This window comes from Anser cygnoides, chromosome 1 (assembly GCF_040182565.1).
Source record: "Anser cygnoides isolate HZ-2024a breed goose chromosome 1, Taihu_goose_T2T_genome, whole genome shotgun sequence".
Lineage (NCBI taxonomy): Eukaryota > Metazoa > Chordata > Aves > Anseriformes > Anatidae > Anser > Anser cygnoides.
In genome coordinates, this window is record NC_089873.1 from 76,737,339 (window position 1) to 76,765,257 (window position 27,919).

General features: G+C 38.3%; 1 protein-coding gene across 7 annotated transcripts in view; it reads left to right on the forward strand.

The window, feature by feature from the left end:
• The window catches only part of ITPR2 (inositol 1,4,5-trisphosphate receptor type 2), a 276,712-nt gene that overhangs the window by 114,073 nt on the left and 134,720 nt on the right, over positions 1-27,919 (forward strand). For all 7 annotated transcript variants that reach the window (XM_067000454.1, XM_067000431.1, XM_067000435.1 and 4 more), the window contains 9 exons: positions 797-970; positions 5,091-5,180; positions 5,314-5,439; positions 6,822-6,944; positions 8,147-8,347; positions 14,306-14,557; positions 15,839-15,964; positions 20,983-21,111; positions 21,719-21,839. In XM_067000454.1, the coding sequence (XP_066856555.1) occupies positions 797-970; positions 5,091-5,180; positions 5,314-5,439; positions 6,822-6,944; positions 8,147-8,347; positions 14,306-14,557; positions 15,839-15,964; positions 20,983-21,111; positions 21,719-21,839 (1,342 nt within the window). The remainder of the gene's footprint in view (positions 1-796; positions 971-5,090; positions 5,181-5,313; positions 5,440-6,821; positions 6,945-8,146; positions 8,348-14,305; positions 14,558-15,838; positions 15,965-20,982; positions 21,112-21,718; positions 21,840-27,919) is intronic.

The following is a 27,919-nucleotide window of genomic DNA, read 5'->3' on the forward strand; positions in this document are numbered from 1 at the left end:
CCTATTGATTTGTTGTACAGATTGTTGTTATTTTGTTGGTACATTATCTTAATTAATAATCTTGGGAGAGCAAAGACCATTAGAAAGAAAGGAAATGTGTAAATCGTGCTAAATCAAGAACTAGAAATAATGAAAAGAAAGAACAGATAATTTCAGCAGTACAAAAAATGAAAGTGAGGTAGAGAGGCATCCACTCAGATGGCAGGAAACTATCTGAACCTGAACATCAGTTTGTAAGCTATTCAAACAAATTTTTCTGATCTGCTCTAACAGTGTTAAAGGTACGATATTTATCAGTATTTGATTATGGTGATGTAGGTGATCACTGAAGTTGCTGGCCATTCTCACTTTTCTCTGGATGTCCTGATTCCTTGTCATATCATCTTTTTTTTTTTTTCCTTTTCTTGTGAAGTACCATGCTGGTGGGATAAGCTATTTCTAATTGTGTTGTTTTAATACCATGAGGATCATAATCATAGCATCAGAGCTAACTCTGATGAGAGCTCAGGGTCTTGTATATATGTACTTGTGCTGAAAATGTTTTGCAGCTTATTAAAGAAGGAGGGAGAATGCTGTGAGTGTTATAGCTATCCTGCTTTGGGCAGCCACAGCTCTGTTAAAGGTTTTTAGTGAATGGAGGCTAAAAAGACTGTTTGTGCTGTGTTTCAGTTTCATAGGGAAGGTTGCAAAAAACATCTGAAAAGAGGGACTTAAAATGGAAACTGGCAAGCAAATTTCCCAGGTGTAAGTGCTGGTGCTAGTGCTATAATAGCTTTACAATTTACTGTATTTCCAGGTTCAGTTGCTGGTGTCTAATCAAGATGTTGATAACTACAAGCAAATCAAGGCTGATCTTGATCAGCTACGTCTGACTGTAGAAAAATCAGAACTGTGGGTTGAAAAAAACAGTACTTACGAGAGTGGAGATGTGGGCGATAATCAGACCAAAGGGGGAGAAGAGCCAATAGAGGTGAGTTTAAAGCCTTTGCTGCTAGAATTGTTTTGATATGAATGTGTAGTTTGGTGAACAACTGCAAACTGGTGATCTGGTTAATCAAAATAGCAAAAGCAAGAACAATTAGTATTCTGGCTGAGCTTTAGGATTAGACAGAATAGAAGATAAAACTTCTTTCACCAGTGTGGTGAAAGTTCTCTCCTGCTCTTTTCAGTAACTGCATTCTTATGTTACAGAGCTGTCTTCCTTAATGTCTCGCAAGCAAGACATAGTATATGGCATCACACTGTAACCATGGAAGTCATCTAGGGATCACGTGTTGGCTGTTGTGTTGAGTTGCTAGAAGAAAGAATAGGCAATATTTGTTTCTGCAGCTGGGAAAGACAAGCACAATCAAGCCCACGTTTTTCAAACATCATGAGTAAGCCTGTTCTCCACCAAACATAAGATTGACCTAAGAGTATTGAGGTTTTTGAAGTGAGCAACTTTTTTTTTTTAACCTTCAGTTTCCCAGACTCTTTGGGAATAATGTGATTTTTAGAGACTTTTGAACTTGAGTTTGGAATCGTGAAGATCAGATGTTAGTCTTTTTTTTTTTTTTTTCAATGAAAGTTGAGGTCCTCATGTAATTGCCTAATTCCTGTGTGAGTTTATGAGAAAATGCAGAGTTTTGCAAGAGTTGCTGTGGTTGAGGTTTGTGACAAAATGGTCAATAATGAAGGCTTTCCCACCAGTGTTTATTACCAATCTTTCATTTTCATCAGAGGAAGTGGGGAGAGATGAAGTGCGAATTCTGACAGAGCACTTTCCTTATTTTCTTCTGTGGCAAGATTCTCCTGCACTGGCGAGAAAGTAGGAAGCCAAGTGGAGATGATACAGCATTGTGAAGCCATTGTGGGAGAGTAGGAGCTATTGAGAAGACAGAGGATGTTTACAGATGTCTAGAAGACACTCTATGCCTTTCAGATGGGAAAGTAGATTTTTTGTGGCTTTATAAGGGGAAAATCCAACCCCTCAAAGGAGAATACAAGTTTCTTGGGACAGTATAGGTCCTAGTCTTTATCTGATATAAATTAACTAAATCTAGTGGTGGTGGAATGGGAGAGGAATACAGATTCCATGAGCATAAGCATGTGCGATTCCTTTCCTCAAGCTTAGCTCTAGTGGGAAAGAAGATGGTCCTTTATGTATTTAATGAATGGAAAAGGAAATGGGAAGACAGGATACAGAATTGGATATTACAATTTTTTTTTAGCAATAATGTATTTTTGAAATGTAGTAAGATCCTTTTACTCCTACAGATAGCCCCGATGTCAAAGAAACTCCGTGACGGGGTGTCAAAACAATGTGCTTGAGCCAGAAGCATCTCTAAGTGGAATGTTTTGATTTTTTTTCCTCATGAGACATTAGTGGATCTGTATGGATTAGCAGTGTTTCAGTAGATACACAATATTATCTCTGACAGATCTGTGAGTGCATTGTATCAGAACAGTAATAGGTAGTCTGCACAACTGGTTAGATCATCTGGTGGTAATTCCATGAGGGCTGCACCAGTTTACAGTAGCTCAGAATCTTGTCCATTATTTTTTCCCTGTTAAATTATTCTTAAATTGGCAGGAAATGTTTTTACCTGGCAATACTATAGTGAATTTTTACTCTTCGTTATTTTTAGTCTGATTTTTAGGAGGTGAGGTGCTGGTCATAATCTACAACGTATGAAGCAGGTGACTAGCTGCAAGCAGATAAATATCCCTGTGAGATTCCATGCTTTTTTGGAATGGGTCCTGAGTATTTGGTACTGATCTGGATGAACATCTAGGTCCTTATTTTATCTCAAACAATGTTGAAGTTTGCACGAGGGCTTAAATTACATTCTAGGACAGTTGTATGTTAAGCCCACATTTCTGTCCTCATGTTGCAAGATTGGCATAAGGATTTAAAAAAAAAAATCATATATATATATATTTTTTTTTCCCCTTTGGACTTTTGAATCTTTTTGGGTCATTTTTCGGGTCAAGGGCTAGAGACTTGTGTTTTTGTTTTGTTTTTTAAATACAGTCACATGACTCCAGAAGTTTTAGGACAGTGGCCCTGTTCTTCTAAATAAAGTATCCACAACACAAGATTTTACAGCCATGCAAGATCATTTTGGTAGGAAGTAGAGACCAGAATTACAGGAAAGAGTGTTAGGACTTAGGTCAGACATGAATTAGACACTGCATAGCATTAGGAAGAAATGCTGAAATTGATCCCACATAACTGAGCCTTGCTTTGTAAAGGAAAAGTAGATAAAGCCCGTTTGCATGGGTGTCTCTAGTAAGGGTGTTAAGAGTCTATGCATACCCTGGACTACACAAAGGGTGGTCTTTACTGTCCAGTCACTGGAGGATGTGTTGGTGGTGTAGCACCAGAAACATAGATCTGAGGAGGAGAAATATACACTCTCAGTAAAAGGACTCAAAGGTGAAACTGGAATACAGTCCAGTGAAACTTAACAGAACTTCTCATGTTCAAAATCTGATAAGAAAATTTAGAGAGGTTTCAAATGGTATAAATTTTCAGCACCCTCAAGTGTTTAGTGTTCCTTACTCTTCTCTTGTGCTGGTCTTTGGTAGATTGCCTTGCTTGTGGAAGTGTTTTAAACAAACATCTCCTGAAGCAACATACATTGGTTGAGATTTTGAACTGAAGCCTGCGAATGCTCCTCACTCCCCTGTTAAATAAATATAGCCCATGGAGGGCAAAACCGTGCTGCCATGATGCAGATTAGTGCCTCGCATAGCCATCATGCTGAATTGAATGAGACTATGTCAGCAGTGGGGAACTACTCAGACTAAATGCTAGAACCTGGGCCTCTGTTTGGGGGCTGTTAAAACAAAACAACCTTAAAACTGGTGCAGAATGGTATCCCGGTTGCCTGTGAACTTTATGAATAAAGAAAGTATTTCTTTTTCAGAAAATCTCATATCCTAAAGGTGGAGGAGAGAGATTCTCAGAAGAGAACCTTTCTCAGTGACTTAAGCTCTATGACTTCCTGTCCCCTGTGGAAAAGTGTGACAGAGAATGTCTATCACGGGGCGTAACAAGGCAAGATACGCAACTGAGTGTCTCTGGTATCCCAGCGGTGTGATTATCTCTTGATAACTAAGCCCCTGGAATACTATTACTGGTTCAATAAACAGGTTTTTATTTTGTTAGGAAAAAGGGATGGATTCAGCAGTTTAATGCTTATCAGCATTTCCTGATAAGACGTATAGTTCACATGGATTATAAAACTACTTTGATTGAGGAAGAAGGCTTATAAAAGTAACAGGTAGATTAATCTTGGTTAACCCACAGTCCCAGAACAGAAAAGAGTGGTTAATTATAGCAAAGAGTCTGAAATATCTTCGGAAGTATTGATTCAAACAGCTAGAGAAAAGGCAGCATGCATACTAACAACCTAAACAAATAAAAATCCACTGTTTTTGCATAGATCAACATGACCATGCTGAACAGCAGTGCTGACACTGTTATAAACAGTTTCCATGGCCAAGTGGTTCAGCTGTTCTTGCCTAGCTGGAAATTTAGACCAGATGGGATTTATAGAACTCCTAATCTTCACAATTAACTAAGAAAGTCCAGAAAGGGGTTTCAGGTGACAAAAACATTCAGATTGGTGTGCGCATGTCTTTTTTTATCATTATTCCATTTCCTAAAAAATTAGGAAGTTTGAGAACACAATGAAATTTGAAAACGCGTGTTTTTGGGCAGAGAAAGTGGTGGCTATTGAAATACTGTTATGGTTCCCATTCTCATAATGCCTGAATTCCTTGTTGATTCCATTTTATGTCTGGTCAATGTTTTAAGGATGTGTTATTTTTTTAGGAGAATCAGAAGCATGAAGACATAGAATAATTGTTTCAAATCATGTTGGAAATATGAAACAAGAGAAGGATTCTTGAATGTGAATCTTTTAAATCACTGAACAGTAACTGGTAGATAGTTATTGAAGAGTCTTTTTCTTTATCATCTGTGTTATGTCTGTGCCTTATGAAGTGTTGTGATGTTGTTTCTTCACTTGTTGCTCTGTATAATTAGTTCATGTTGAGGAAATTGCAATAGATCAGCTTTTGTTATATGTTCTTTGTTACAGGAGTCAAATATTTTGAGTCCAATAGATGATGGAACCAAAAAACCCCAGATAGACAGCAATAAAAGCAATAACTACAACATTGTTAAAGAGGTTGGTATATCTGCCAAGAAACTTGCTTGAAATACTTGTGATAAGTAGATTCAGTAATTGTTTTAAAATATTTTGTGTTTTTATCTAATATGTTATCTTTCTTTTTTTTGCATACTTACTTGTTTATTTATAGATTTTGATTCGACTCAGCAAACTTTGTGTTCAGAATAAAAAGTGTCGAAATCAGCAGCAGCGCTTGCTGAAAAATATGGGTGCCCACTTGGTAGTCTTGGACCTTCTGCAGATACCCTATGAAAAGGTTAGTCTGATAATTTTGTTGGTGAAGGACATGAACTCGGTAAAGAGAAATGTCTCAAAAGGCCCAAAAATCAGCTTGAAAAATTCTCCTCGCCAAATTTAATGAACTGTGGTAGAAATGTAAAATGGTGATGCTGTTTACTCTCCCTTAATAGTAATGGGTTTGGGATCGAGTTTAAATATGGGTGTCTACAAAGAATATGTTTTACTAAGAGTTAATGTTGACTACCTAAGGTTCCTGGATGGCAGTGCTGTCATCCCATTCCTGAAATGGGCGAACCTTTGATCTGCAGACACTGTACAGTTAGAAATTACGTTTTAGTGGAGCTCCTGGCAGGGTATCTAAATTCCACTGTTAGATACTAATATGAATGCTATTCTAGGTACATAAGATGAACACATAAGCTTTCAAGGACCAAGTCTGAAATCATTTCAGTGTTTCTGTAGTGGCAAGCCTCCAGCCTACTTCCATCTGTAGGCTTTTCATAAGATGTTGTGATTTTGTACTGATTTAGTGGTAGTGAGCATACAAGTGAATGATCTAGATAGCCTTTTGAGGAGCACATCTTTCTAGATCTTATGTGAAGCATTGGAAGGAGATAAAAGCTCCTCTGGGCTGTGTTTTCCTGAGTGTTATATACTAATGTTATGATAGAGACACTAGGTTCAGCTTTCTTCAGTAAAATAATAGTGCTTGTTGATAAAGATGGTTTACCACATCATGGTTAGAATATTATATGAGAGGAATATAAAATCAGGATGAAACCAGACATATATATTTGCGTGGGGTGTATGTGTGAACATGAGTGTAGGTACACACACACGCACATATACATGTATTTTGTATGTAGCTATATAAAAACCAAAGCTTTTCAGAAGCTTGAAAGCAGTGCAGACTAGACAACACTTCTGAAAATCAAGCCACTTACTGCTTTTTTTTTTTTTAATGAGGAAGTGATAAACGTGCACTAGGAGATCTTGCTTTGAGATCAGTACCTTTAATACCTTGCAGTTACTACTTTTTTTTAATAGTAGAACCACAAAAAAAAAAACAACCAACCAGTAGTGTCCTCCAGAAATTCATAGAAGAACAGTAACTGTAGGCTAAGCCATGAGACCCAAGGCTAAGAAAACTGAACGGAATGAATTGGAAACTTTTAGTGTTTGTGCCATTACCTGTGACTTCCTATAGTCAAGTAGATTCAGAGAAAGGTATAGTCACTAATGGACTCTAAAGGAAACTGTATCAGTGGCTTTTACCAGAAGGAGAATTCCTGGCCTGTAAAGAGTCAGGAGATTTGTTTTGTTCCTGGCTGAATTCACATTGTGCAGATATAACAGGTATGTTAAGGTACATCCAGCTAATGCATTCTCCTTCTGCAGAGCGATGAAAAGATGAATGAAGTTATGAATCTAGCCCACACTTTTCTTCAGAATTTCTGCCGAGGAAATCCTCAGAATCAAGTTCTCCTCCACAAAAATCTCAATTTATTCTTAACTCCAGGGGTAAGTATTTCATTTTAAATAGAATACAATAAATGGAAGTAAATTTAGGCTCACTGAAAAATGACAGTGCTAAATAAATAATTTAATTAAATTATGCCTTCTCTGTCTTCTCTCTCCTGTCTTTTCTCTGTTATCATTGCCCTTGATTTCATTGTTTTCAGTGTTGCTCTTTTAAAAGTGGAAAACAGTATTACCTCTGGGGTTTATTGGAAGTATCTATTAACATGTGTCACATCATCACATTGTGTGTAGCTTGACTGTGATAATTTATTAGGATGAGTTAACTTACATCTGGCCTGTAAGTCAGGGGATAAGATGCTGTGATTATGCTTGCATGAAGCTTGTGTGATCACAGAATCTGACCCATGTTTTTGGTGATGATGATTAAAAATGAGTTCTATATGTCTCTGTGTATGTGTGTGTTTACAGATCTGGACATACAGAATAACATCTCCCCCAGTGGCAGATCTACTGAGCATAACATGTTTTTATTAGAAAAAGTGTGAATATTAGGACTGTAGACCTCTGACTTGTTTGTATTACTTGAGGAAACATTTGTTTTGTTATTTTTTATTTATACTTTTTTGTGAAGTTAGTGAAGGCTGCTGACCAGACTGTGATGGAGACTAGATCTCAGATTTCATCTTATCCAACATTAACACTTAATTCAGGTGCGAAGTATGGAGCCTGCTTGCACTTTTTCATATGTGTTCTTTGGAAGCTAATTTTCTGGTCAGCTCAGTTACTGTGCTTTTGTTCATGTTGTGGCATAAACTCAATGTGTTTGTGAATTCCTTATTCTTTTGAGATGATTCGAAACAGAAGTGTGTGCTCCAGGAGCACGCCTGACTCTCATGAGCATTTGGAGCAAGTTTGAAGTAAAAGTTTGCAGAGTGCATACTGTCTGGATGTGCTCTAGCACAGTGATCTAGCAGTGTACTGTATGTGTGTCTTCACCTTTCATGTGGGCATATATTTTGTTTATGCCTACTTAGGACATTTTGGAGTCATAGAAAAGTGTGGAGAAATGTCATCATAAAATCCAGAAAGGAAAGTAACCTTAAGGTTACTGGTTAATATCTTGGCTGGTACACACTGTATTCTTTCAGTCTCCTTTTACCAGTATGCCTTTCTCTAGCCTAGAGCCCTGCGTATTTCTCAACCTCAGAATAAATCTGCTGTTTCAATTATAATCTGTTTAGCTTCTGGAAGCTGAAACCATGCGGCACATCTTCATGAATAACTACCTTCTTTGTAACGAAATCAGTGAGAGAGTGGTGCAGCATTTTGTACACTGCATTGAGACCCATGGCCGTCATGTGGAATACTTGCGTTTCCTGCAGACCATTGTAAAAGCAGATGGCAAATACGTGAAAAAATGCCAGGACATGGTAATGACAGAGGTAAGTTAATGCTTCATATTTTAATTGTTCACATGATATCTTTTTAACACATCAGTATTTTGAGGTTGCTTTCTTTGCTCTTAATACCAATGGTATAAAATGGCATCATAGCTTTAGAATTTTAACTGGTATCATAAATAATATTTTAGCAGATGTTTTAGGGAGTTTAGTCTAATTTTATAAGGCCATCTGTATAGCTACTAGAAAGAAAACATGGGTGTTATCATGGTGATACAGAGATGTCTATTTGCAGAAGATGTGGCATGTAAATCTGAGTTACATAAACCTTCATTTTCCTGTAGTGTATCTTAGGATCCCATCTACATGCCCAACTTAAAATATTGTGGTACTCTTTTACTGTGTAATAGGCTCTTACCTCTATCAATTTGTCTTAAGTGGTGTTGTAGACCACTTTTTTGCTGTGTAACCATGTAATGATTCTACCTACTAGTTTCTGCTTTTTTTTATAATGTTGTAATTCTGGGGCATTTCTGCTAGAGTTAGTAGAACTACTCCAACTAGCTAAATCTGGATTCTGACCTGATAAATTCCACAGAGTGGTTCGTGGACAAATCTTTATGCCAGTAATGTTACTAAGGAAATACCTAATTGACTTCTCTGCAAGTAGGATTTGATATATAGTGTGCATGATAAATGAAGTCTTCAACTTGCAGACTCTTGTGCATTTAACTGTAATTATGTTAAAAGTTCAATGAGATTAGTAAAGTGGGGAAAATTGAAAATGGTAAAAAGCCCAGGTAGGTTCATAGTAACAAACACTTCTCTTTACTTTTCAAAGTGCATTTGTTTTTTTCAAAGTGTATCTTCAGAAAGAAAACAGAGGAAAGCTATAGTTAGTGTATGAGCAGAATTAAAACCTGCTGAAATTTCATTCCACAGCAACAAAGAGGAAAAACTTCTAATTAAGAATATAAAGCTTCAGCCTACACGGATAACCTTTAATGAAATCCACCTCAACCTTTTCAATTTGACTGAAGTGTTTTAAAATGTAATATCAATTATAAGCCTTTGATTTACATAATTCAAATAGTTCTTGTGCCTCAGTGCTTTTAGATATTTCCCCATCCACCTCTGCTTCTTGCAGATTTTTACTTTCTCATCAAACACAGTTTTGAGATTTTTCTCTATTTAAATACGTTTTGTTACTGATATATAATAGCACAAAGATAAATTGTCATACTACATTTTCAAGCTGACTGCATAATGAAAATCAAAATCAACTTGGATGTGACATTTACATCATGAATTCTGCAGGAATTTAGGGGAGGGGAGGGAACACCCTTATTTTGATGAAAGAAGGTAAGATGATGACTTGCTTAAAAAAAATGTAAGGAATTACAGTTAAGCAATTATGATTTGTTAGAAAAGAATGCTAATAGTGAAATTTGAATGGTATTGGAATGGCTTGGCAATGTAACAAAAACAGTGTAGCGTAATGGTTGAAATTGAGAAGTCAGGACAGCTTGTAAGCAGACAGCTGAGATGCACTTTGTGACCTTAAATAAGCTGTGCAACTTTTCTGTGCCTCCAGATGGGTTGTGTAAACAATTTACCACAAGACAAGATAGAGTGAGAGTGTACAACATGCCTGCAACTACTCCTGTATTTTACCTCTTGGAAGTATATTGTAGCTTATTCCTGTTTACTGGGAGAAAGTGATAAACTAATCATATTTACATGTATTAGAATGTGCACACATACCATTAGAAATAGTACTTCCATAAAATACATTGAAAATTCCCAATCTGTTTTCTTCATGTGTTTTCATATCTTGGTCCCCATGTCATTGGATTGCTATTAATTATATTGACCTACCTGAAAGGTTCCTTAGGGCGCTTTTTTTGTTACAAGCTTGCTTTGAGGTTCCTGGAAGAACAGTGCCTGTCACTGCAAACATTATTACAAAAGGGGAAGCAGAACTTACTTTTGAATCAGATCAATGGGATAGCAGACTTTTCTATTATCCTTAGTATTCCAGACTGATACATTGTGTAGCATCAACAGCTCCTCTGATGCTGGCCAGCCTTCATTATACTTGAATAGAATTCTTAACTCCTTTAACTTAATTCATGGAGCTCAGTGAGAACTTTCTCTGGCTAGCAACAGGTACTTGTTTTCCTTTTCTGTTTTTAGAAACAGAATTGTTTCTTTTTAGGTCAATGTTTGGATTTCCTTTGCAAGTTACATTTAAAAGTGGCTAAGCTGGGGAAAGACAATGGCATCTTCTTTCCTTGCATTTAAGATTATTACTTTTTCCCCTTAGCTCTTTCTGTGATGTTGCAACATTGTCCGCTTTGGTTTGTGATTCCTCACAGTCAGTATGTAGCAAGTTTGCCGTGCATCATCATATTTCACAAACTCAGTATCTCCTGGTATTTCTTACTCATTCATCAGTGATAAGTACATGAAAGGATGAGGGATCGACTTGACTTGCCCTTTTATCAGGCAATACTGGAAGAGATATGTCTGGGTTTGACATAAGATTGTAACTCTGAGGAAACCTGGGAAGATTCATCTTCCCTCTCCTCTGTGCAAAACATACATAAATGGAAAACATACATGAATGTGGTGGTCAACTTAATGGAAAGTGACAAAACATCTACCTTCCCAGAGGGTTTGCTGTGGAATTTTTATTATTTTGTATTTGAAATGTCTTAAGAGCATAGTACTCCAGACATGAGTATTAAAATGTTGGATAGGTCAATTTTCCAACATTTTGAATACTGTTATTTGCCCCATTTCCTTTTTGTCATTGAGTGCAATTAAATTTATGACTTCTGGATTCGTATTCTGTCTCCTCCTTCCCTCCCAAGCACTTGTACCTTTAAAAACGTTTTTCTGTTCTGTGGATTGTCCAGAGAATGTCTATTTTGAAAAGTCAGACTGGAAACATTTTAAAAATCCAAGGATAAAAAGAGGAATAGGAAGTGCAGGAATAACTGACATCACAATTTTCTATCAAATTGTCAAAGTAAAAATAAGAAAGCAATGAGGAAAACACACTCCATACATTGTAAATTCAAAAACTGAAATTTTGTAACACTGGAAAATGTAATGAATTGTTTCCTGAATGTTGCTACTTCTCAGTTCCTCTGGGACACTAATTTTCATTCCTGCTTTTGCTGCTTTCTTACTTCTTTACAGCTCCACCAACCTTTATTTCTACCCTTGAATTCATTAAGCTAGGATTTTTGTCACATGGGGACTTGGATATGTCAAATGCCTTATTTGCAAAATAGTATGGCTGTTGTGCTGCCAAATTGTATTCTGTATTAGAAAGGGTTTATGGGAACTTAATAACACCTTCAGTGAGAGTTCACTATGCTTAAAAGGAAAGTGATGGAGAGCAGAGAGGTCTACGGCTCCACACAGACTCACAGAGCAGCACTGCCAGTACGTATATTCATAGAATCATAGAATATCCTGAATTGGAAGGGACCCATAAGGATCATCGAGTCCAACTCCTGGCACTGCACAGGTCTGCCCAGAAGTTTAGACCATGTGACTAAGTGCACAGTCCAAACGCTTCTTAAATTCAGACAGGCTTGGTGCAGTGACTACTTCCCTGGGGAGCCTGTTCCAGTGTGCAACCACCCTTTCAGTGAAGAACCTCTTCCTGATGTCTAGCCTAAACTTCCCCTACCTCAGCTTGACACCATTCCCACGGGTCCTGTCGCTGATGATAACGGAGAATAGGTCACATGCCTCTCCACTCCCCCTCGTGAGGAAGTTGTAGACCGCGATGAGGTCTCCCCTCAGCCTCCTCTTTTCCAGGCTGAACAGGCCAAGTGACCTTAGCCATTCCTCATACGTCTTCCCCTCTAGGCCCTTCACCATCTTCGTCGCCCTCCTCTGGACACTCTCCAACAGTTTAATGTCCTTGTTGTACTGTGGTGCCCAGAACTGCACACAGTCCTCGAGGTGAGGCCGCACCAGCGCAGAGTAGAGCGGGACAATCCCTTCCCTCGACTGACTAGCAATGCCGTGCTTGATGCATCCCAGGATACAGATGGCCCTCCTGGCTGCCAGGGCACACTGCTGGCTCATATTCAACTTGCAGTCAACCACAACCCCCAGATCCCTCTCTGCGGGGCTGCTCTCCAGCGTCTCGTCGCCCAGTCTGTACATATAGCCAGGGTTGCCCCGTCCCAGGTGCAGGACCCGACACTTGCTTTTGTTAAACTTCATGCGGTTGGTGATCGCCCAGCTCTCCAATCTGTCCAGATCTCTCTGCAAGGCCTTTCCACCCTCAACAGGGCCAACAACTCCTCCAAGTTTAATGTCATCAGCAAATTTGCTCAAAACACCTTCTAGTCCTACATCCAAATCATTTATAAAAACATTGAAGAGGACTGGCCCTAAAATGGAGCCTTGGGGGACCCCACTAGTGACCATCCGCCAGCCTGATGTAGTAGCCCCACATACCACAACCCTTTGAGCCCTGCCCATCAGCCAATTGTTTACCCATTGTATGATGTTTTTGTTTAGCTGTATGCTGGACATTTTATCCAGTAGGATCCTATGGGAAACTGTGTCAAAAGCTTTACTGAAATCCAAAGAGATCACATCAGCTGTTTTCCCTTCATCGACTTCATCTTACCATAAAAGGAAATCAAGTTAGTCAAACAGGACCTATCCCTTGTGAACCCATGTTTGCTGGGACCAATGACTGCATTGTCCCCCAGGTGTGCTTCAGTAACTTAAAGAATAATCTTCTCCATAATTTTACCAGGCGCTGATGTGAGACTGACAGGTCTGTAATTGCCAGGGTCTTCTTTCTTGCCTTTCTTGGAAATTGGTACATTTGCCAGCTTCCAGTCCAGTGGGACTTCTCCAGATTCCCAAGACTGTTGAAAAATAATTGAGAGAAGTCCTGCAATGACGTCAGCCAGCTCTCTAAGCACCCTTTGATGAATCCCATCCAGACCCATGGACTTGTATGGATCCAGGTGGAGCAGCAAATCCTGCATTTGTTCAGGGTTGGTTGGGAGTTTATCATTCTCACTGTCACGGTCCTCCAGCTCAGGGCACCTGGGGTCCCGAAGCCCATCATCAGCATCGAAGGTAGAGCAAAGAAGGCATTAAATGTCTCTGCTTTGACGATGTCCTTGTCTGTGAGGTGACCTTCCCCATCAAGTAGCGGACCTATGTTTTCTTTGGTTCTCTTTTTTCTATTCACATATTCGGTATAGGTGTGTGTGAAGGACGTACAAAACAGTATTAGAGCAAAACTTTTCTGTGAGATCTGCTGAAATGGTGCTGCCAACATCCACTTCTGCTGTGGATCCTCCTGAGATGAGCAATGTACTTGTAGCAAAATCAAATATTTATCACATACACCAGTTCTCTGTTAAATGGAAGTGCTGGCATGGCAATGACAGTGTCAAGACTCACCTGCCAAATTTGCACAGTTAGACAGACTCATCCTTGTTTCAGTTGCTGAGCTCTTCCTAACAGAAGAATGGTTAAATTCTGGGTGAGCCACAGGCTTTTTGTGTGAGGTAGCACGTAAGATTTAATTTCTGTACCTCAAGTCCCTACCTGTAAAATAGGGATAATAATGCATCCCGGCCTCATAACAGGAGGTAAGGGCAATTAATTAACTTCAAACAAACGTTGAGATAGTGGGAATAATGAGGATGGCATAATCTCTTAGGTAAACACAGAGTTACATAGAGATTAAACTTGAAGTTCACCTCGCATTAGCTCATTCCTTGTTGAGTTGTTCCAGATTTGCACTTATAGTAGATAAGAGCAGAAGTTTGCCTTGGCTATTGTTTTGAAATGTGCATTTGGTAAGCCATATCAGACTAATTTTTTTTTTTTCCAGAATGCTCTCTCTAGCTGGAGAATCTTTCTGTACTTAAAGGTAGAACTAAATAATTAAGAAAATGATTGCATTGCAGGGCACTTAAAGCTTTGTGGTATCTTTTTCAGCTGATAAATGGTGGTGAAGATGTGCTGATATTCTACAATGACAGAGCATCATTTCCAGTTCTACTCCAAATGATGTGTTCAGAGCGAGATCGAGCAGATGAAAGTGGACCTTTAGCATATCACATCACTCTAGTGGAATTGCTAGCAGCTTGTACAGAAGGGAAAAACGTATATACAGAGATCAAGTGCAATTCACTCCTGCCACTGGATGATATAGTGAGAGTGGTGACCCATGATGACTGCATACCTGAGGTAAGACTCACTGAATGATGAAGCAGACTTACAATTTTTAGAAACTCAGAAAATGTTTTGTTATTTCTAATATCTTGAAAAGTTAAATATTTGCACAGAAAACAGGCTGGAAAAAGGTGTTGCTTGTTAAGTTGACTAAATGAGAAAAGATAGCTAGTATTTTCTTAAATAGAAAACTCTCCCTTGTACAGCACTTTGTTAGTCAGCTTGTGATGTGTCATTTTTTTGTGATTTTCTGAGAGTGATTTGTCAAGTTAATATTTTGCCACTGCCTCAATTTGTTGACAACTGTGGGGTAACATTCTGGACACGCTGAAATCAGTGGGAGCTTTGTGAAGTCTTTTTTTTTTTTTTTTTATTAACTTCAGCTCCAGTCTGGCAAATGTTTTTATTCACTGCTTATAGAGGCCTAATTCTGCACGTACTACCAGTCATGGTTCAGCAGGACTGTGATACCTCAGGCTGATGAGAATGGAAGTGCTTGTACCAAACCTGATGTGATCAAAAGGAATCTTTACACAATCTCTGCAGGAACTTGTTCTGGTCCTATGCATTGGTCAGAGGTGTGAAGATTTCTACAGGCTATCTGTTGGAGGCATGGCTCTCATATCAATGCAGTTGGGCCTTGCAGAAATAAATAATCCCTCCGTGCCATGAGAAAGTCACCTTGTGATAACTGATTCTTTTCTTATAAGGAAAAATGCTTGCTTTGCTCAAAAATTCCTCCTAACGTTAATGTCTGTAGTTCCAGTGCTGCACAAGCTTTCTCTTCCATTTGAGTCTGAGTTATACCCACCCTGAGTATAAGTACTGCATAGGATTGTAGGAAAATAGGGATTGCAGTCTCAGCTCTGTTAAAGACCTTTTTCTGGTATTTAGCAAGCCTGTTGCAAGGTATCAGCCCACAAGGATCATCTGACTAGTACCTGGGTGTCCTCCGTTTTGACAGTTCCTGACTTTGGAGCCAGGCCCTTGTAGTCTGAATGTCATTTTAGTATCAGATATATTATTGATTTGCTTTGTTAGGGGGGTTAATGTTAGTGTGTTTGCAAAACCTCTTAATTTTTCTTCACGTGATCATTCATTAAGTACATTAATGCATTTGTTGCCACACTTACCACTTAAATCTTCAGAACTAAATGTACAGTATTACTGCTATTGGTGTTTCTTATTATGTAAAGGATGATCTTTATCATTCAGTGTTTTTGCAGGTAGACAACAGAATGCTAACGGTTTTTGTTGTTCTATTTCATATTGTTTGTGCATTTGCTGTTCCTGCAGGTGAAAATTGCCTATGTTAATTTTGTTAACCACTGCTACGTGGACACTGAAGTGGAAATGAAAGAAATCTATGCCAGTAACCATATTTGGAAGTTATTTGAGAACTTCCTTGTTGATATGGCAAGGGTAAGCTTTATGAATATTGCAGTATAGTTGTTGATGACAACTGAACTGTCAATAACTTCTTTCTGCGAATTTCATTTATTTTATTAACTACTTTTTCCAAGGTTGAATATAAACAGATTTTTTTAAATCAGATTGCCATTTCTATTGTATTTTATTTATCATCATTCAACCTGCTAATTGCTAACAGTCTTCTCTTTCTAAAAGGGTATTTTGGAACCAATGTCCCCTTCTCTTTTCTTCCAGAAAAATAAGTCATATGTATGGGTTTGACTCACAATGAATTGGGTTGAAAATGTGTTCTTCTGTGAGTGTGTGTTATATCTCATTGCAGTAGTAATTAAAAACAAACAAACAACAAAAACCTCTGTAATTTCCTTGGTTTACGCTATTAATACAGTGAAGGTCAGGGATAAAGAAATTCTTTCTCATATTCCTTCTTTAATTTCACCTTGACCTGTTTTTTGCCTTTTATTCTACTATCTCTACATTCTCGGGGCTGCGAAAGGCAGGTGTAGAGCTAATTTGTGTATAAGCTATCAACTGCAAGGTGATGGGACAGGGTTAGTACTGTAGGCATTCAATTCCTGTGGACCCCAGTCATTTTCTTGGTGTCATTACTTGTTGCATTAAGTTTCCAGTCATCAGTTGTTTTAGGCTTCCATTTCCTGATACTTTGGAGGCAGAAAAGCAGGGAGACTGATGACTTAAAGAAGGATAACATACAGTAGCGAAACTATGAGGGGAAGCTAGTGTGACATAATGAGTGCAGCTTATATTTCATATCCCTTTTCTTGAAGGTAATGTTTCTTGTAAGAGCCTACTATTAATGCCAAATGATAGAGTTGCTCTTTCTGTGAAGAAGTAGAAACACTTTTTTTTTGTGCTTGTGGCCTGTATTTGATCATTGTTGCTGGACGGCATTTTAGAGGTGTTACAAAGCACATTGTCTTAGTGCATGCCTATCCTTTCCTGGTCCATGGTCCATTACATTTTATAATCCTCCATGTTTTTACTCCTTACATTCTTTGTTTTGTTGAAATTAGAGAAGGAAAGGTAAAAGAATCTCAATTCAGACCTGCAGCAGACACTTCCACCAAAGTAGTAGTGCACCACAAAATAATTTCTTTAAAACCTTTTGGGAGAAAATACCATACCTCAATAGTCACCATGATTTATGGCCAAAAGAATAATGAGTTCAGAGACTTGTGGTGTTTGATAGGCACAGGGACCTGGTCATTTCTTTGTGAAACAGAAAACTTATAAATGTTTTTATTTTTGCCTTTTTTCTGGGGGCAGGTTAACACCAGAGCACTTGTTCTCTCTTTTTTGGTGGTAGCCATTTTCAGTAGTAATGAGACCTTGCAAATCCTATTTTCTTGCTGTTTGTCTTTTCTGTGGCTCTGTTCTACAGTGAAAGACCTTCTGGACACGCCAACCTCATTTGAAAATTAAGAACAGAAACCTTCTTGGAGGGAGATTCTGTTTTTTAATCTTGCTGTTTTTATCCCTAGAAATATTTTCTCCTGTTTTAATCCCTTTCTGCGTTACCCATTCCAGCTATGTCCCAGAACTGACCTTCTAGACAGACTGCCCTCCCTAGCTATTTAATATGATCAATTTCGCTTGCCCCTTGGCTAGAAGCAGACATATGCAGAAAGAGGGCTGTGTCCACAGTTCTCTTCACGAGCCTGGAGACATGCTGCTTGGTGCCATATGATTTAGAGTTATCCTGATGCTAGTGAGCCCTGAGTTTGTTTTTCTCCTTCTAATAAGAGATTAGATTCCAGGTCTTCAGAGGTGAATAGCGAGTATATTATTAATGCTGTATTTTGTGTATGCATGCTGTTTTTTCTGAATTGCAAAATGCAGCTTTATTTTGTTCTGCGAAGTCGTCAGAGTAGGTGCCTGATTAGTCCTTTCAGTGAAGGTTAACTGCTAAAAGAACTATAAACGAGCATGTCCAAAGTGGCCAGTTCTGCTCTTCTGCCAGGTCCCTCTGGGTAGCTGTGTCGTGTATGTTACTGAGTGTATTTGTTAAGATCTGGTTTTCTGGGTCCCAGGCAGAGCCCGTGTGTTATAAATACATCAGCGTTATGTAGCTATCAGGGCAGTTAGAATGCTGTCAGCTTCATGAAAGATGTTACAATAGCTTTCAAAGCATTTAGAAAAAGAGCCCTTTGATCCCCTGTGTTCCAGTGAGCTAAAAGAGATGCTTTTGCGTGGGGGAGGGGGAAATGCTTTCCTTTTAGCGGCTACAAATGGCTGTCAGTGGGTGAGTTTGTGAGCTTTGAGTCCGAGTCTGTTATTAGAGAGCAGTAAGGTGAAAGATGGAGAGTGTTATCCTCAGGTTGGATTTCTTCTTTTTTTTTTTTTCCCTTTAAAAAAAGGAAAGAAAAACCAATTTTCTTATCTGTTGCTATACCCAAGAAGGAAATATTTAGTCCTCAACTGTCATTCTCTTTCAACAATGTGATACATTGCAAAACAGACACTAGGTGGATTTGTATATGAATTCAGTTTGCAAAAGCAGTTTCACTTTCAAAGACACCCTTTTTCTACAGTTTCTGCCAACCTACTTTCTCCCAAGTATGACTCAAAGAGAGTGTAGCACTAAGTGAAGTGGGTGCTGCTCAAGGAATGGCTTTCCTTTCCTGCATGTGTCTTGTTCCGTAAGTCAGCAGCTGTATTCTGAACAGGATTAAAGGAAGAGCCAGCATCTGACAGCTGTAAAGTCATCATGGCTTTCTCTGCAGAATTTTTGAAGTATTATTCATGTGAGTTTTAGTCCCAAAGCCTCTTATGGGGTTTTTAAACACTGCTTTCTCAATCTTCATCTCCATTTCATTCATTTCAGGTTTTTTCTTCCACAAGGAAACATTTTTTAGTCCCTAAAGGGCAGAAGGATAAGAGCAAATGAGAGGATTTCCAAATTCCTTCCATGACGGGAATTTTTCAGACCTGTGTTGGAGCACAGTTGTGTCCCCCCCACACATGGCTCTGCTTGTTAGATGAGTGAAGGGGAAAGCTTAAAAGCATATTGGAATTTAGTTTTGTTGATTTCTAAATTCACTGTGCTTGCGCTGCACAGCTCTCTCTCTTCCCATTGGGATCACAAATGCTCAGCCTCAGAACTACTGGTTCCAGAGAAAATGGGCATGCAGCTTAATTAAAGGCAGAAGAACGTCAAGAGGTTTTTAGGTCTATGATTTTTTTGTAATTATTTTTTAAGCTTTATTATTAACTCAATATTTTATGTTCATTGAGGATTAGGGAAGAGAAGGTGTCATAATTTTCCCAAACTGAAGGGCTGAAGAATTTGCTATTTCAGTTTAGGCACTGTTGCTTCTCTGACCAAAATCTTTCCTTTTCTGGGGTGATAAAAATGTGCTGTCTTGGGCCATGACTTGTTTTTCTGACACGTTATAGAAAAACAGACAGAGCTCCTCCAGATGCCTAATTCCTGTAGGTTGCAAGTTATCTTTGGCTATTCCTCTGCCTACCACATGACAATGCTTTTGTGTTATACTCTACTCAAAATGCTTTTGTGTTCCCATGAGTCAAATCTTCCATTCAATGTGGGTGCTTTTGGATGTCACGTCAGTAACCTTCCTTAAAACACTGCTGGTGAAATTGGTGTCTTGTGGTATCCAAGTGTCACAGTGGCACAGTGTAATTAGAGAGCATGTTTGCCCTGTGTGAGATTCAGGTGCTGCAGATTATTTCTCTGGTTCAATCACCAACTGCTCTCTGTGACCTTAAGCAATTCACTCAGCTTCTCTGGACTTAAGTTCCCCATCCATAAAATGATGTAATGATAACTATGTAGTACACAGATTCATGGTTGTGTTAAAAGCTCAGATAGTAATTTGAAAGTTATCCCAGAAGTCTGTAAAGAAAATAAATTCTATTCTTGCATAGATTCTCTAGAACATTACAGAAGTCTGTGGCTTGCATAGGTGAAAGAGAATAATTTTGTCATTTTATTTTTTTTTTTGAACATGACTAGAACTGCTTATTCAAAGGCTGTTGAAGAGGTAGGATGAGTATAGTCTATAGTCCTTGTTTGCCTTTCTCACTGTCTTTTTCTGTGTAGACTCCTTTTAGGTCTCCTTTTACTACTGTTTTCACTGACATGCAAATTCAAAATGACTATAAATGTTAATACACGTTGGGGAAAAAAAAAAAAAGAAAAGAAACAGTGAAGCATGTATACCGGTCCAGTAATTTTTTCCTTTCTTTAAGCCTGACATCTTTATGCAGCAACAAACTTTCAGTGTTGTACCAAAAGGTGTCTTCAGGACTCACCTGTATAAATCTTTCCATATCCTCCTACCATTTAATCATCCTTCTGTGCTCCAGAGTTGTCCCAGTACCATTCATTCTCTTCTTTCATTGTTTTTAGTTTGTCATTCATATCTTCCTCAGGTGGCTTTCTTAAGAAATGTTGTCTAAAATCTGAAAGGCTGTTGGTATGGACTATGGTATTTCCTTCTGTTTCCCGCTCTTTAATTTTTTTTTCTGCAAATGGGCTTCGCTGTTGCTACTCTTTGTGGTGATTGTAGCAAGAAGTTAAACATTACACGAAATCTTTCTAACCTGATGTGTTTATGTCTCATCTGTCTCTAAAGCCTCTTCCAACCTAGCTTCACAATGGGAGGAAAGGTCCATTTTCTTCTTGAATCTGTCTAAATGTGTAAGTGGAACGCAATGTGCTGATTTAGGGGGATCTTTTTTCATGGTGTAGGAAAGAATAGACAGCCAACCAGAAGGAATTAGTTCAGAAGATAATGGGTTTTAAAAGACAATGTGTATCTTCAAGAAGAATGACAAGCTACTGCAAATAAATCTTGAACTCTAAGATAATATGCTGTGATAGATCTTATATAAAAATCATTCTAAGAACATACTAAATCATACTAAGAACAAATCTTATTACATGGGTTGTAATAAATGCAAAATAACATAGCTAGCTTACTTGAAAATACTGAATCTCATTGTTGTCTCCTTCTTTCCTGTAGGTTTGTAACACAACCACAGATCGTAAACATGCAGACACATCTCTGGAGAAATATGTCACTGAGCCTGTAATGAACATTGTAAGTGGCTTCTTCAATTCTCCATTTTCAGATAACAGCACCAGCCTTCAGGTAAGAAAAAGAGACTGACAAATAAGTAATTCAGCCCATTAATGAGATACCTTGTCATAGGAAGGAATATGGATCCTGTACCATTTTATCCTCCTTCAATTTCTCTCTCTTTTCATGCCACTGGCTAGCAGCTTAATTTCTCTTGAAATCATTTATTCTTAATTTTTACCCTTTACAACTCTGAAACAGCACACAGCTCAATAAGGTCATATTTACTCCTGGCTTTTGTGAATTCATTGGATAGAGTATCTTTGCAGAATCAAGGTCTGTCTTTGAATTTGTATGAGAAAAATGCTGTACATTACGACAAAAAGAACGTGTACCTGAGAACCAGGAAGACTCTTCAGTCCTTCTGCTCTGTACTGTGCTTACTCGATATCAGTGGTGATTTTAGTAAAAATTGCATGATTTTGTCTCTGTAGGGGTGCAGAAATGATTTGCATTGCTCCTGCCCTGAAGAGTCAAGAGAATTTAATTGATCTGCAGCTTGAATGTACAAGCTAAAAAAAAAAACACCCATGCACGTGGTTTATGTTATATCAAACCTTAGGGCAGTTGTGAGGAGATGGTAAAGTATAAAATTACATGTTTATCTTTTTGTTTTCAGACACATCAGCCTGTTTTTATTCAGCTGCTGCAGTCTGCTTTTAGAATTTACAACTGTACCTGGCCAAACCCAACTCAGAAAGCCTCAGTGGAGTCATGTATCAAAACTTTGGCTGAAGTGGGTAGGTGCCAGGTTTTTACCTTCGTTGATTTTCTCTGTGTTTTAAGATCAGAATTACTTGAGCTTGAATGTTCTTTTCTTTGACTATAGTATCATGCAGTTGTGACAGTGGTAATTTAAGAAATCCCACTTTGAGGTTAAATTCTGTCTCTTTTTATAATGCACTCAAATATGTTCCATCAAATAGGGCTGGTAGGTGAACCTGTAGGCCACAGAGGTGGGTTTGCTAAATGAGTGGTGGTTGAACTTGACCTCAAGGAAGTTATGATATTGGAATAAAACAGAAGCTTCATATAGGGTATGGGAAAACATAGGTAATTCCATTTGTGTTGGGCTGTTGTGAGCAGTGATGCATGGAATCATGCATCAGAACACTCATCTTTTTTCCTTCAGTTCCTGTGAGAGGTATTCGTTGTTATTAGTCATCATCCTGGGCTTGTTCAGGTTTTGTCCCATCAGTGAGTCGGGGGTGGAAAACAGAATTCTGCCACTCCATAGCTCCTCTGCTTACTCATCACCATCAGATCTATGCATTTACTGCTTCTACACAGTCAGCCATGAAAGGGGTATATTGCCTTGCACAGGCACCAAGACTTAATTCATATTTGGTTCCGAGGGCAGCTAGGAAATTACATTGCTTTCAAATAAATTCAAACACTACGTTAGTCAAAGATTTAAAACTTCTTCGGGAGTGATCCCATCCTAAAATAAAAAATAAAAAAATAAAAAAGATTCTTCACCTGTACATAGCTAAGACTGGCAAAAGTTCATTCTTAACTTAGATTTTTGTGAACAGTATTTTAAAGTCTTCGTCCACAACTGGAAAAACAGAGTATTCAATCTAGTTTCTATAGAATTTATAGAGTAAGGTTTTCCTCAGCATCAATCAAAACTGAGTAGAGGCAGAGACATACAGAAACTAGTTAAATGCTATAGTTGATGCAATTTTTAAGAAGCTTTAATAAATAATGATAAAAAATATGAGAGGGTCCCAGAACCATCTGCAGTATCTGTGGCACTGTAACAATCTACTCTAAATTTAGATTTTGGGATAGTTTTACAGGGGTATCATCTAACATTTTAGCCAAAGTATCTCACTAACTTTTTTGTGAGTGAGAATAGCAGTTACCTAAAAACTTAGCAATCTTCAGATGTTTTATTTGTTGTGCAAATGACTTAATTATGGATCCATCTGGTAAGAGAACTTTGAAAGCCAAATATGTTTTATTTCCTTTATGCTACAGCTACTACAGTTTCAAATAAAGCTCTAGGCCCACAAATCCTTTTTTGTGTGTTTAACACTTCCTTTCCTGGTACCCTCTGGCAGTTCTGGAAAGAGTCATCAGTAAATTACTTCCTTTGGGAGTCTGAGGAAAGAGAGGAGAAGTAAGGCAGGTAAGAGTGTATTTAAGACCAACTTTGGATGCTTCTAGACAGCTCCATGCCTACCTTTCTGTGGAGCTTAACCTAAAAAAAAATATTAGAGCTTGGAGAGGTCTTTGTGTTATCTTATAGAGATAAGGGTATTTAGAGTCACCTGAGCCTAGTGCTGAGACAGCCAAGCTGAACTTGTCCCCACAGCAGCAAGATGAGGGAAGAAATGTGGGTTACCATAATGAAGATGATCTACAGTGTTTTATTTGTTCATTTAAACTGTGCCCTTATGCTGTCCTATGGATCTAGCCTTCTTGCTGCTCTGGCTTCCCGTGCATGGGATCCCACTCTTGTCTTGGGTATTGTCAAATGTGGACAGTGGAGCTGAGGTGCCCATGAAAGGCACCACCATGTGTCCTCCTTCAGGACTTTCATGTCACCAGCAGTGACAGTAGGGCAAGCAGGCTGTGTGTCATCTTGGGGTGCCATGGGCCTGGTAGCCTCAGAGGTGGCCCTGAAAGCACACTTTAACATGCAAGTTGATGATTTCATTGTCCGTATCATAATAACTGTTTAAGGATTCATTACTGGTACTAGTATTGAATACAACTGGTACAATTGTATCATATTAGCAAATTACCACAAATTTTTATTTGGTGTTTTATTCTGCCAGTGCAGAAAGGGAGAAGAAAGCAGCTGTTGAGGAGCCTTTTCCAAAAGAGCAAGCTAAAGAAGTGGAAAATGGAGTTTTATACATCCCTGTATAAAATTGAGGTGGCTAGCTGAGATTTTAGCTTTGTGTGATATTCAGTATTTTAGGCACGGTGCCAAACTTGGCTTGCCTTGGCTAATTGAGTAGGCCTGTTCTGCTCTGCTGAAAGCTTTGGAAAAACTACCCCAGTTGGAGGTACTGATGACTTTTAAAATCGAGGCCCTTGTAATTGCTGTGTGTACCAGGCTCCCATGTCTACTGGGTGTTCCACCAGCACAAAATGGTGCTCTTTGAGCAGGCAGAGGTTTCTTCCATAATACAAATAGGCCAGCCTTTCCTTTCCTTTTTTTTATTTTATTTTTTTATTCATTTTGCCTCTTTTTCTGTCTGTATATGTGGACTAGGTTTGGATTTTGGCTAGGAATCTGTGAGAACTTTTTTTTTTTACACCTTGAGAGTCTGTCAGCTTTAATGTTAGGGCCTTCATGTTTCACAGCAGGGTATGAAAAAAAACTCTAGAAAGATTTTGCCTATATCAGAGAGATACAGTATTGGACAGATTTACAGCAGGGACCAAAGACTTTTGATGGAAAATAAATGTAGTATAGAGTTGAAAGAACAAACATTTTTTTTTTGTAGTAGTAGCCTTGGATTTAGAAATGAATCTCAGCAGGAAGAAAGATCATACACAGATTTCCCAAGATATCAAAGATCCATATAATAATGCACTTTTAAAAGACCCATTTCAGAGCAAGTTTAAGCAATATACATTCTGCTCAGTGCTTAGTATTTATGTTGCTGACAGGTGGATATAAGTATTGCCTCAAGAGCTTAAGATCATTGCATCTGTCTTCTTATGAGCATTGTAAGAATGTACATTATCTTCTGGGTCAACAAAGGGATATGTTGCAGAAGCTAATTTCTTATAACCTTGGTACTTCAACTCCACTTGACCACTAGGGAAAAACTTCATAAGCTTTTCAAGCTTCGCTTGCATCTTTGTCTCCAGGCAGTTTTCTGCCTTCGAGTTCAGCAAGAAGTATAGAGGCTTGCTTGACTTGTTCAGCAGACCCTTCTGTGACTCCAAGAGATTTGGAACACAAAGATACCAGTGCGCATCAATTTTTTATTGCCTAGTAAACATTTGGCTACAGTTGGATGAATTAAAATAATTACAAAATAGTTTATGTATAGTAATGCTTCTTGTTCTTGGATTTCTGAAGCAGATTATCACATTAACAAAAATTAACACGTTTTACATAGATTACTCTCTCCGTTTTCTTTATTATAACATAGCACTGAGTTTTTGCCTTAAAAAATAATCCAAAAATGAGTGATCAAAATAGTGTCTTCTCACTGGCAAAATTGCTACACATGGAAATTGTTTAAAAGATCCACTGATCTTTGTGAAAACAGAGGAACTAAGAAGACAAACAGTTTAATTTATTTCAAATGAATTCATTACCAAAGGACTTTCAGTTCCTACATTCTGTAATCTTTGCAAGATTGAGAATGGTGGAGGCCAGAAAGTTTGCCTTTAAAACCATCTGCGGTCTTCCCATATGGTACAATTGGGGAATGTCACCTGTCCTTAAAACTAAAGATCTGGATTGTATATCGTAAATGGTATTGGAGAAAGGTCATTTTCCCAGGGCTGACCAGTCTTCTAGGACCTCTGCAAAGAACTGCCTTAGCCTCTGAATTAAGTAGTGATTCTTGTATGTTCACCCCTAAGCATCAGTTTTCTCTTCTATTACAAGGTTGAAGCACCTCAGTGTACTGAGCTACATGCTAGATAAATCTAGTTATATTATAGTCTTGTCTCTGTAGTATCCATTAGCTTTTTCCCCTATGTTTTATACAAACTGCATTTTCCCTCTGATACTGTGTGTGTATGTGAAGGATGCTTTCTGTAGCATGTGCATGGCTGTGTTACCACCACCAATAATGAAATAACTGTGATTTCCGGGTGAGTAAACAGTGGCAGATAGGAACTCACATTTTGTTAGACTATTTCTCTTAGTAGACCCTTTAAAAAAATCTGTTAGCAAGCCGAATCACGTTAGTTGTTGTCAGATGGTACTCTAGGATACTACGCAGGAGAAGCAAAAAGAGTATCTGTGTTTCTATGCTAAAAACTTGGAGACAAGTTTTGTAAGAATTCTGTTTCAGAGGTTCAAAACCGTAACAGGTACAGAGGAAGTACTACTAAGGTGATCAGGAGAATGGAGAAATTGTATGACAAGAAGAGACTTTATAATAGAATTCCATGCTTTTTCCATAGCAAGACAAAGGCCTGTATAGTTTCTCTTCAAAAGTACTTAGGAAGATCAATGGTCACAAAGAAACATTTTAGCTAAAGGATAGTACTGAACCCAAATCATCAGGATATAAAGTATGTTAGGCTTCAAGTAACCTAAATAAAGTTAGCTTGTAAATGAGAGGTTCAGAACCAACTTTGGAAGGATGTCCATGATCAACAGGCCACTAGAAAATGTGGGGAGGAGGGATGTCAGGAAATGCAGCTTTGTTTCAAATGAAGCTTAATACATTTTCAAAAGGGATTAAAGAACATGGATTCTCTGTAACAAGAAGAGCAAATGGTCTCTAGGGTGAAGTCCATTCTAGTTGTGTTCATTCTCCAGTTTCATCTCACTGCTACCCCTTTAAGGGTGTACAGAATCAAAAAAAAACCTCCTGTGATGCATCTTGACCATGCTTATAAGTGCTTTAAAAACTTTTCTATTTCCCTGTCAAATTACAGATAGGAAACATTAAACATGAAATCTAGGTTACATTTTCATGCTTCTTTGGAATTATCACACTTGTTTTATGTCCACATTGATGAACTTTCCTAAAACAGTTTTTTTCAGCCTTGAAAATGCTTCGTTTCCTTTCCCATTTGAGTTTTTAAGTCTTTTTTTTCCCATTTTATAAAAAGCTAGAACTTCATTTTCATTTTTTAGTTCAAATAAGATAATTATCCTGTTGTTACTTTTTTGACAGCAAGAATAATGCATTTCAGATGAAAAACATATTTTATTCTATTTTAACTGTTTGTGTTTCCCTAATTGCAAGAAAAATTCAATGATGATCTTTTTACAGACTGATAAATATTTTAGCATAGATTTTTTGCTGGAAAAAACCATCCATGTGAAGGGTACAAGATTGGCAGGCTTGTGTCTTGTCTACACAAAGCTTTTATTTTCCTTAAAAAGTCATGCTGTTGCTAGCATTAGTGTCTCTCTATCCAGATGTGTTTGTTAAGTAGTCAGTAAATGATGAAGAAGCTGGAGGGACTGATTCATGAAGCAAAATTAATTGAACTAAATATGCATCGCTCTGTTAAGTGACAACTGGGAGTGTGGTAGAACATGAGAGCTGTCTGGGAGTACAGGAGGGGTGTAAAATGCAAGGAGAGTAAGGGACTCACAGCTAGGTGCAGCTGTGGGTATTTTGTGACCCAAATTGTATGTCCCACTCCTCCTTGAGGAATTCTGAAGGGTGAAACCCCTGTGTGTCCCCCATAAAACCTGCATTGGGGATTGCTTCAAGTAGTGCAAAATGTACTAAATACCGTGAAGCTAAGTACTGTAGCACTTTGTAAATACCACCGAAGCTACTAAATACTGTAACACTTTGTAAATACCACCAAAGTTAATGGAGTGAATTTGTGAAATAAGCCCTTCTGCTTCCAATTTTTGTGATTCTGTGAAAAGACTTACATGCAGGTAATTCAACAAAATACAGCCCATTTCAGCCCTTCACTTAGCAGCTGGGCAATGCTCTTGGGAATTCTATAGAGCCCAGATGGCTCATAGAGAGAGGTCTGAATTTAGGTACTTGATTCTCATCGTTAATATTCACCTTTTCTTTTGGGTCCCCATCTCACAGTACGGTTTCATAGCTGAAACAGGAAAGGGGAGGAAAGTTGCTGGGGCATTGAGTATGCCCAGAACCATCCAGCACGGAACATAAGCCGTGGCCTGACTGAA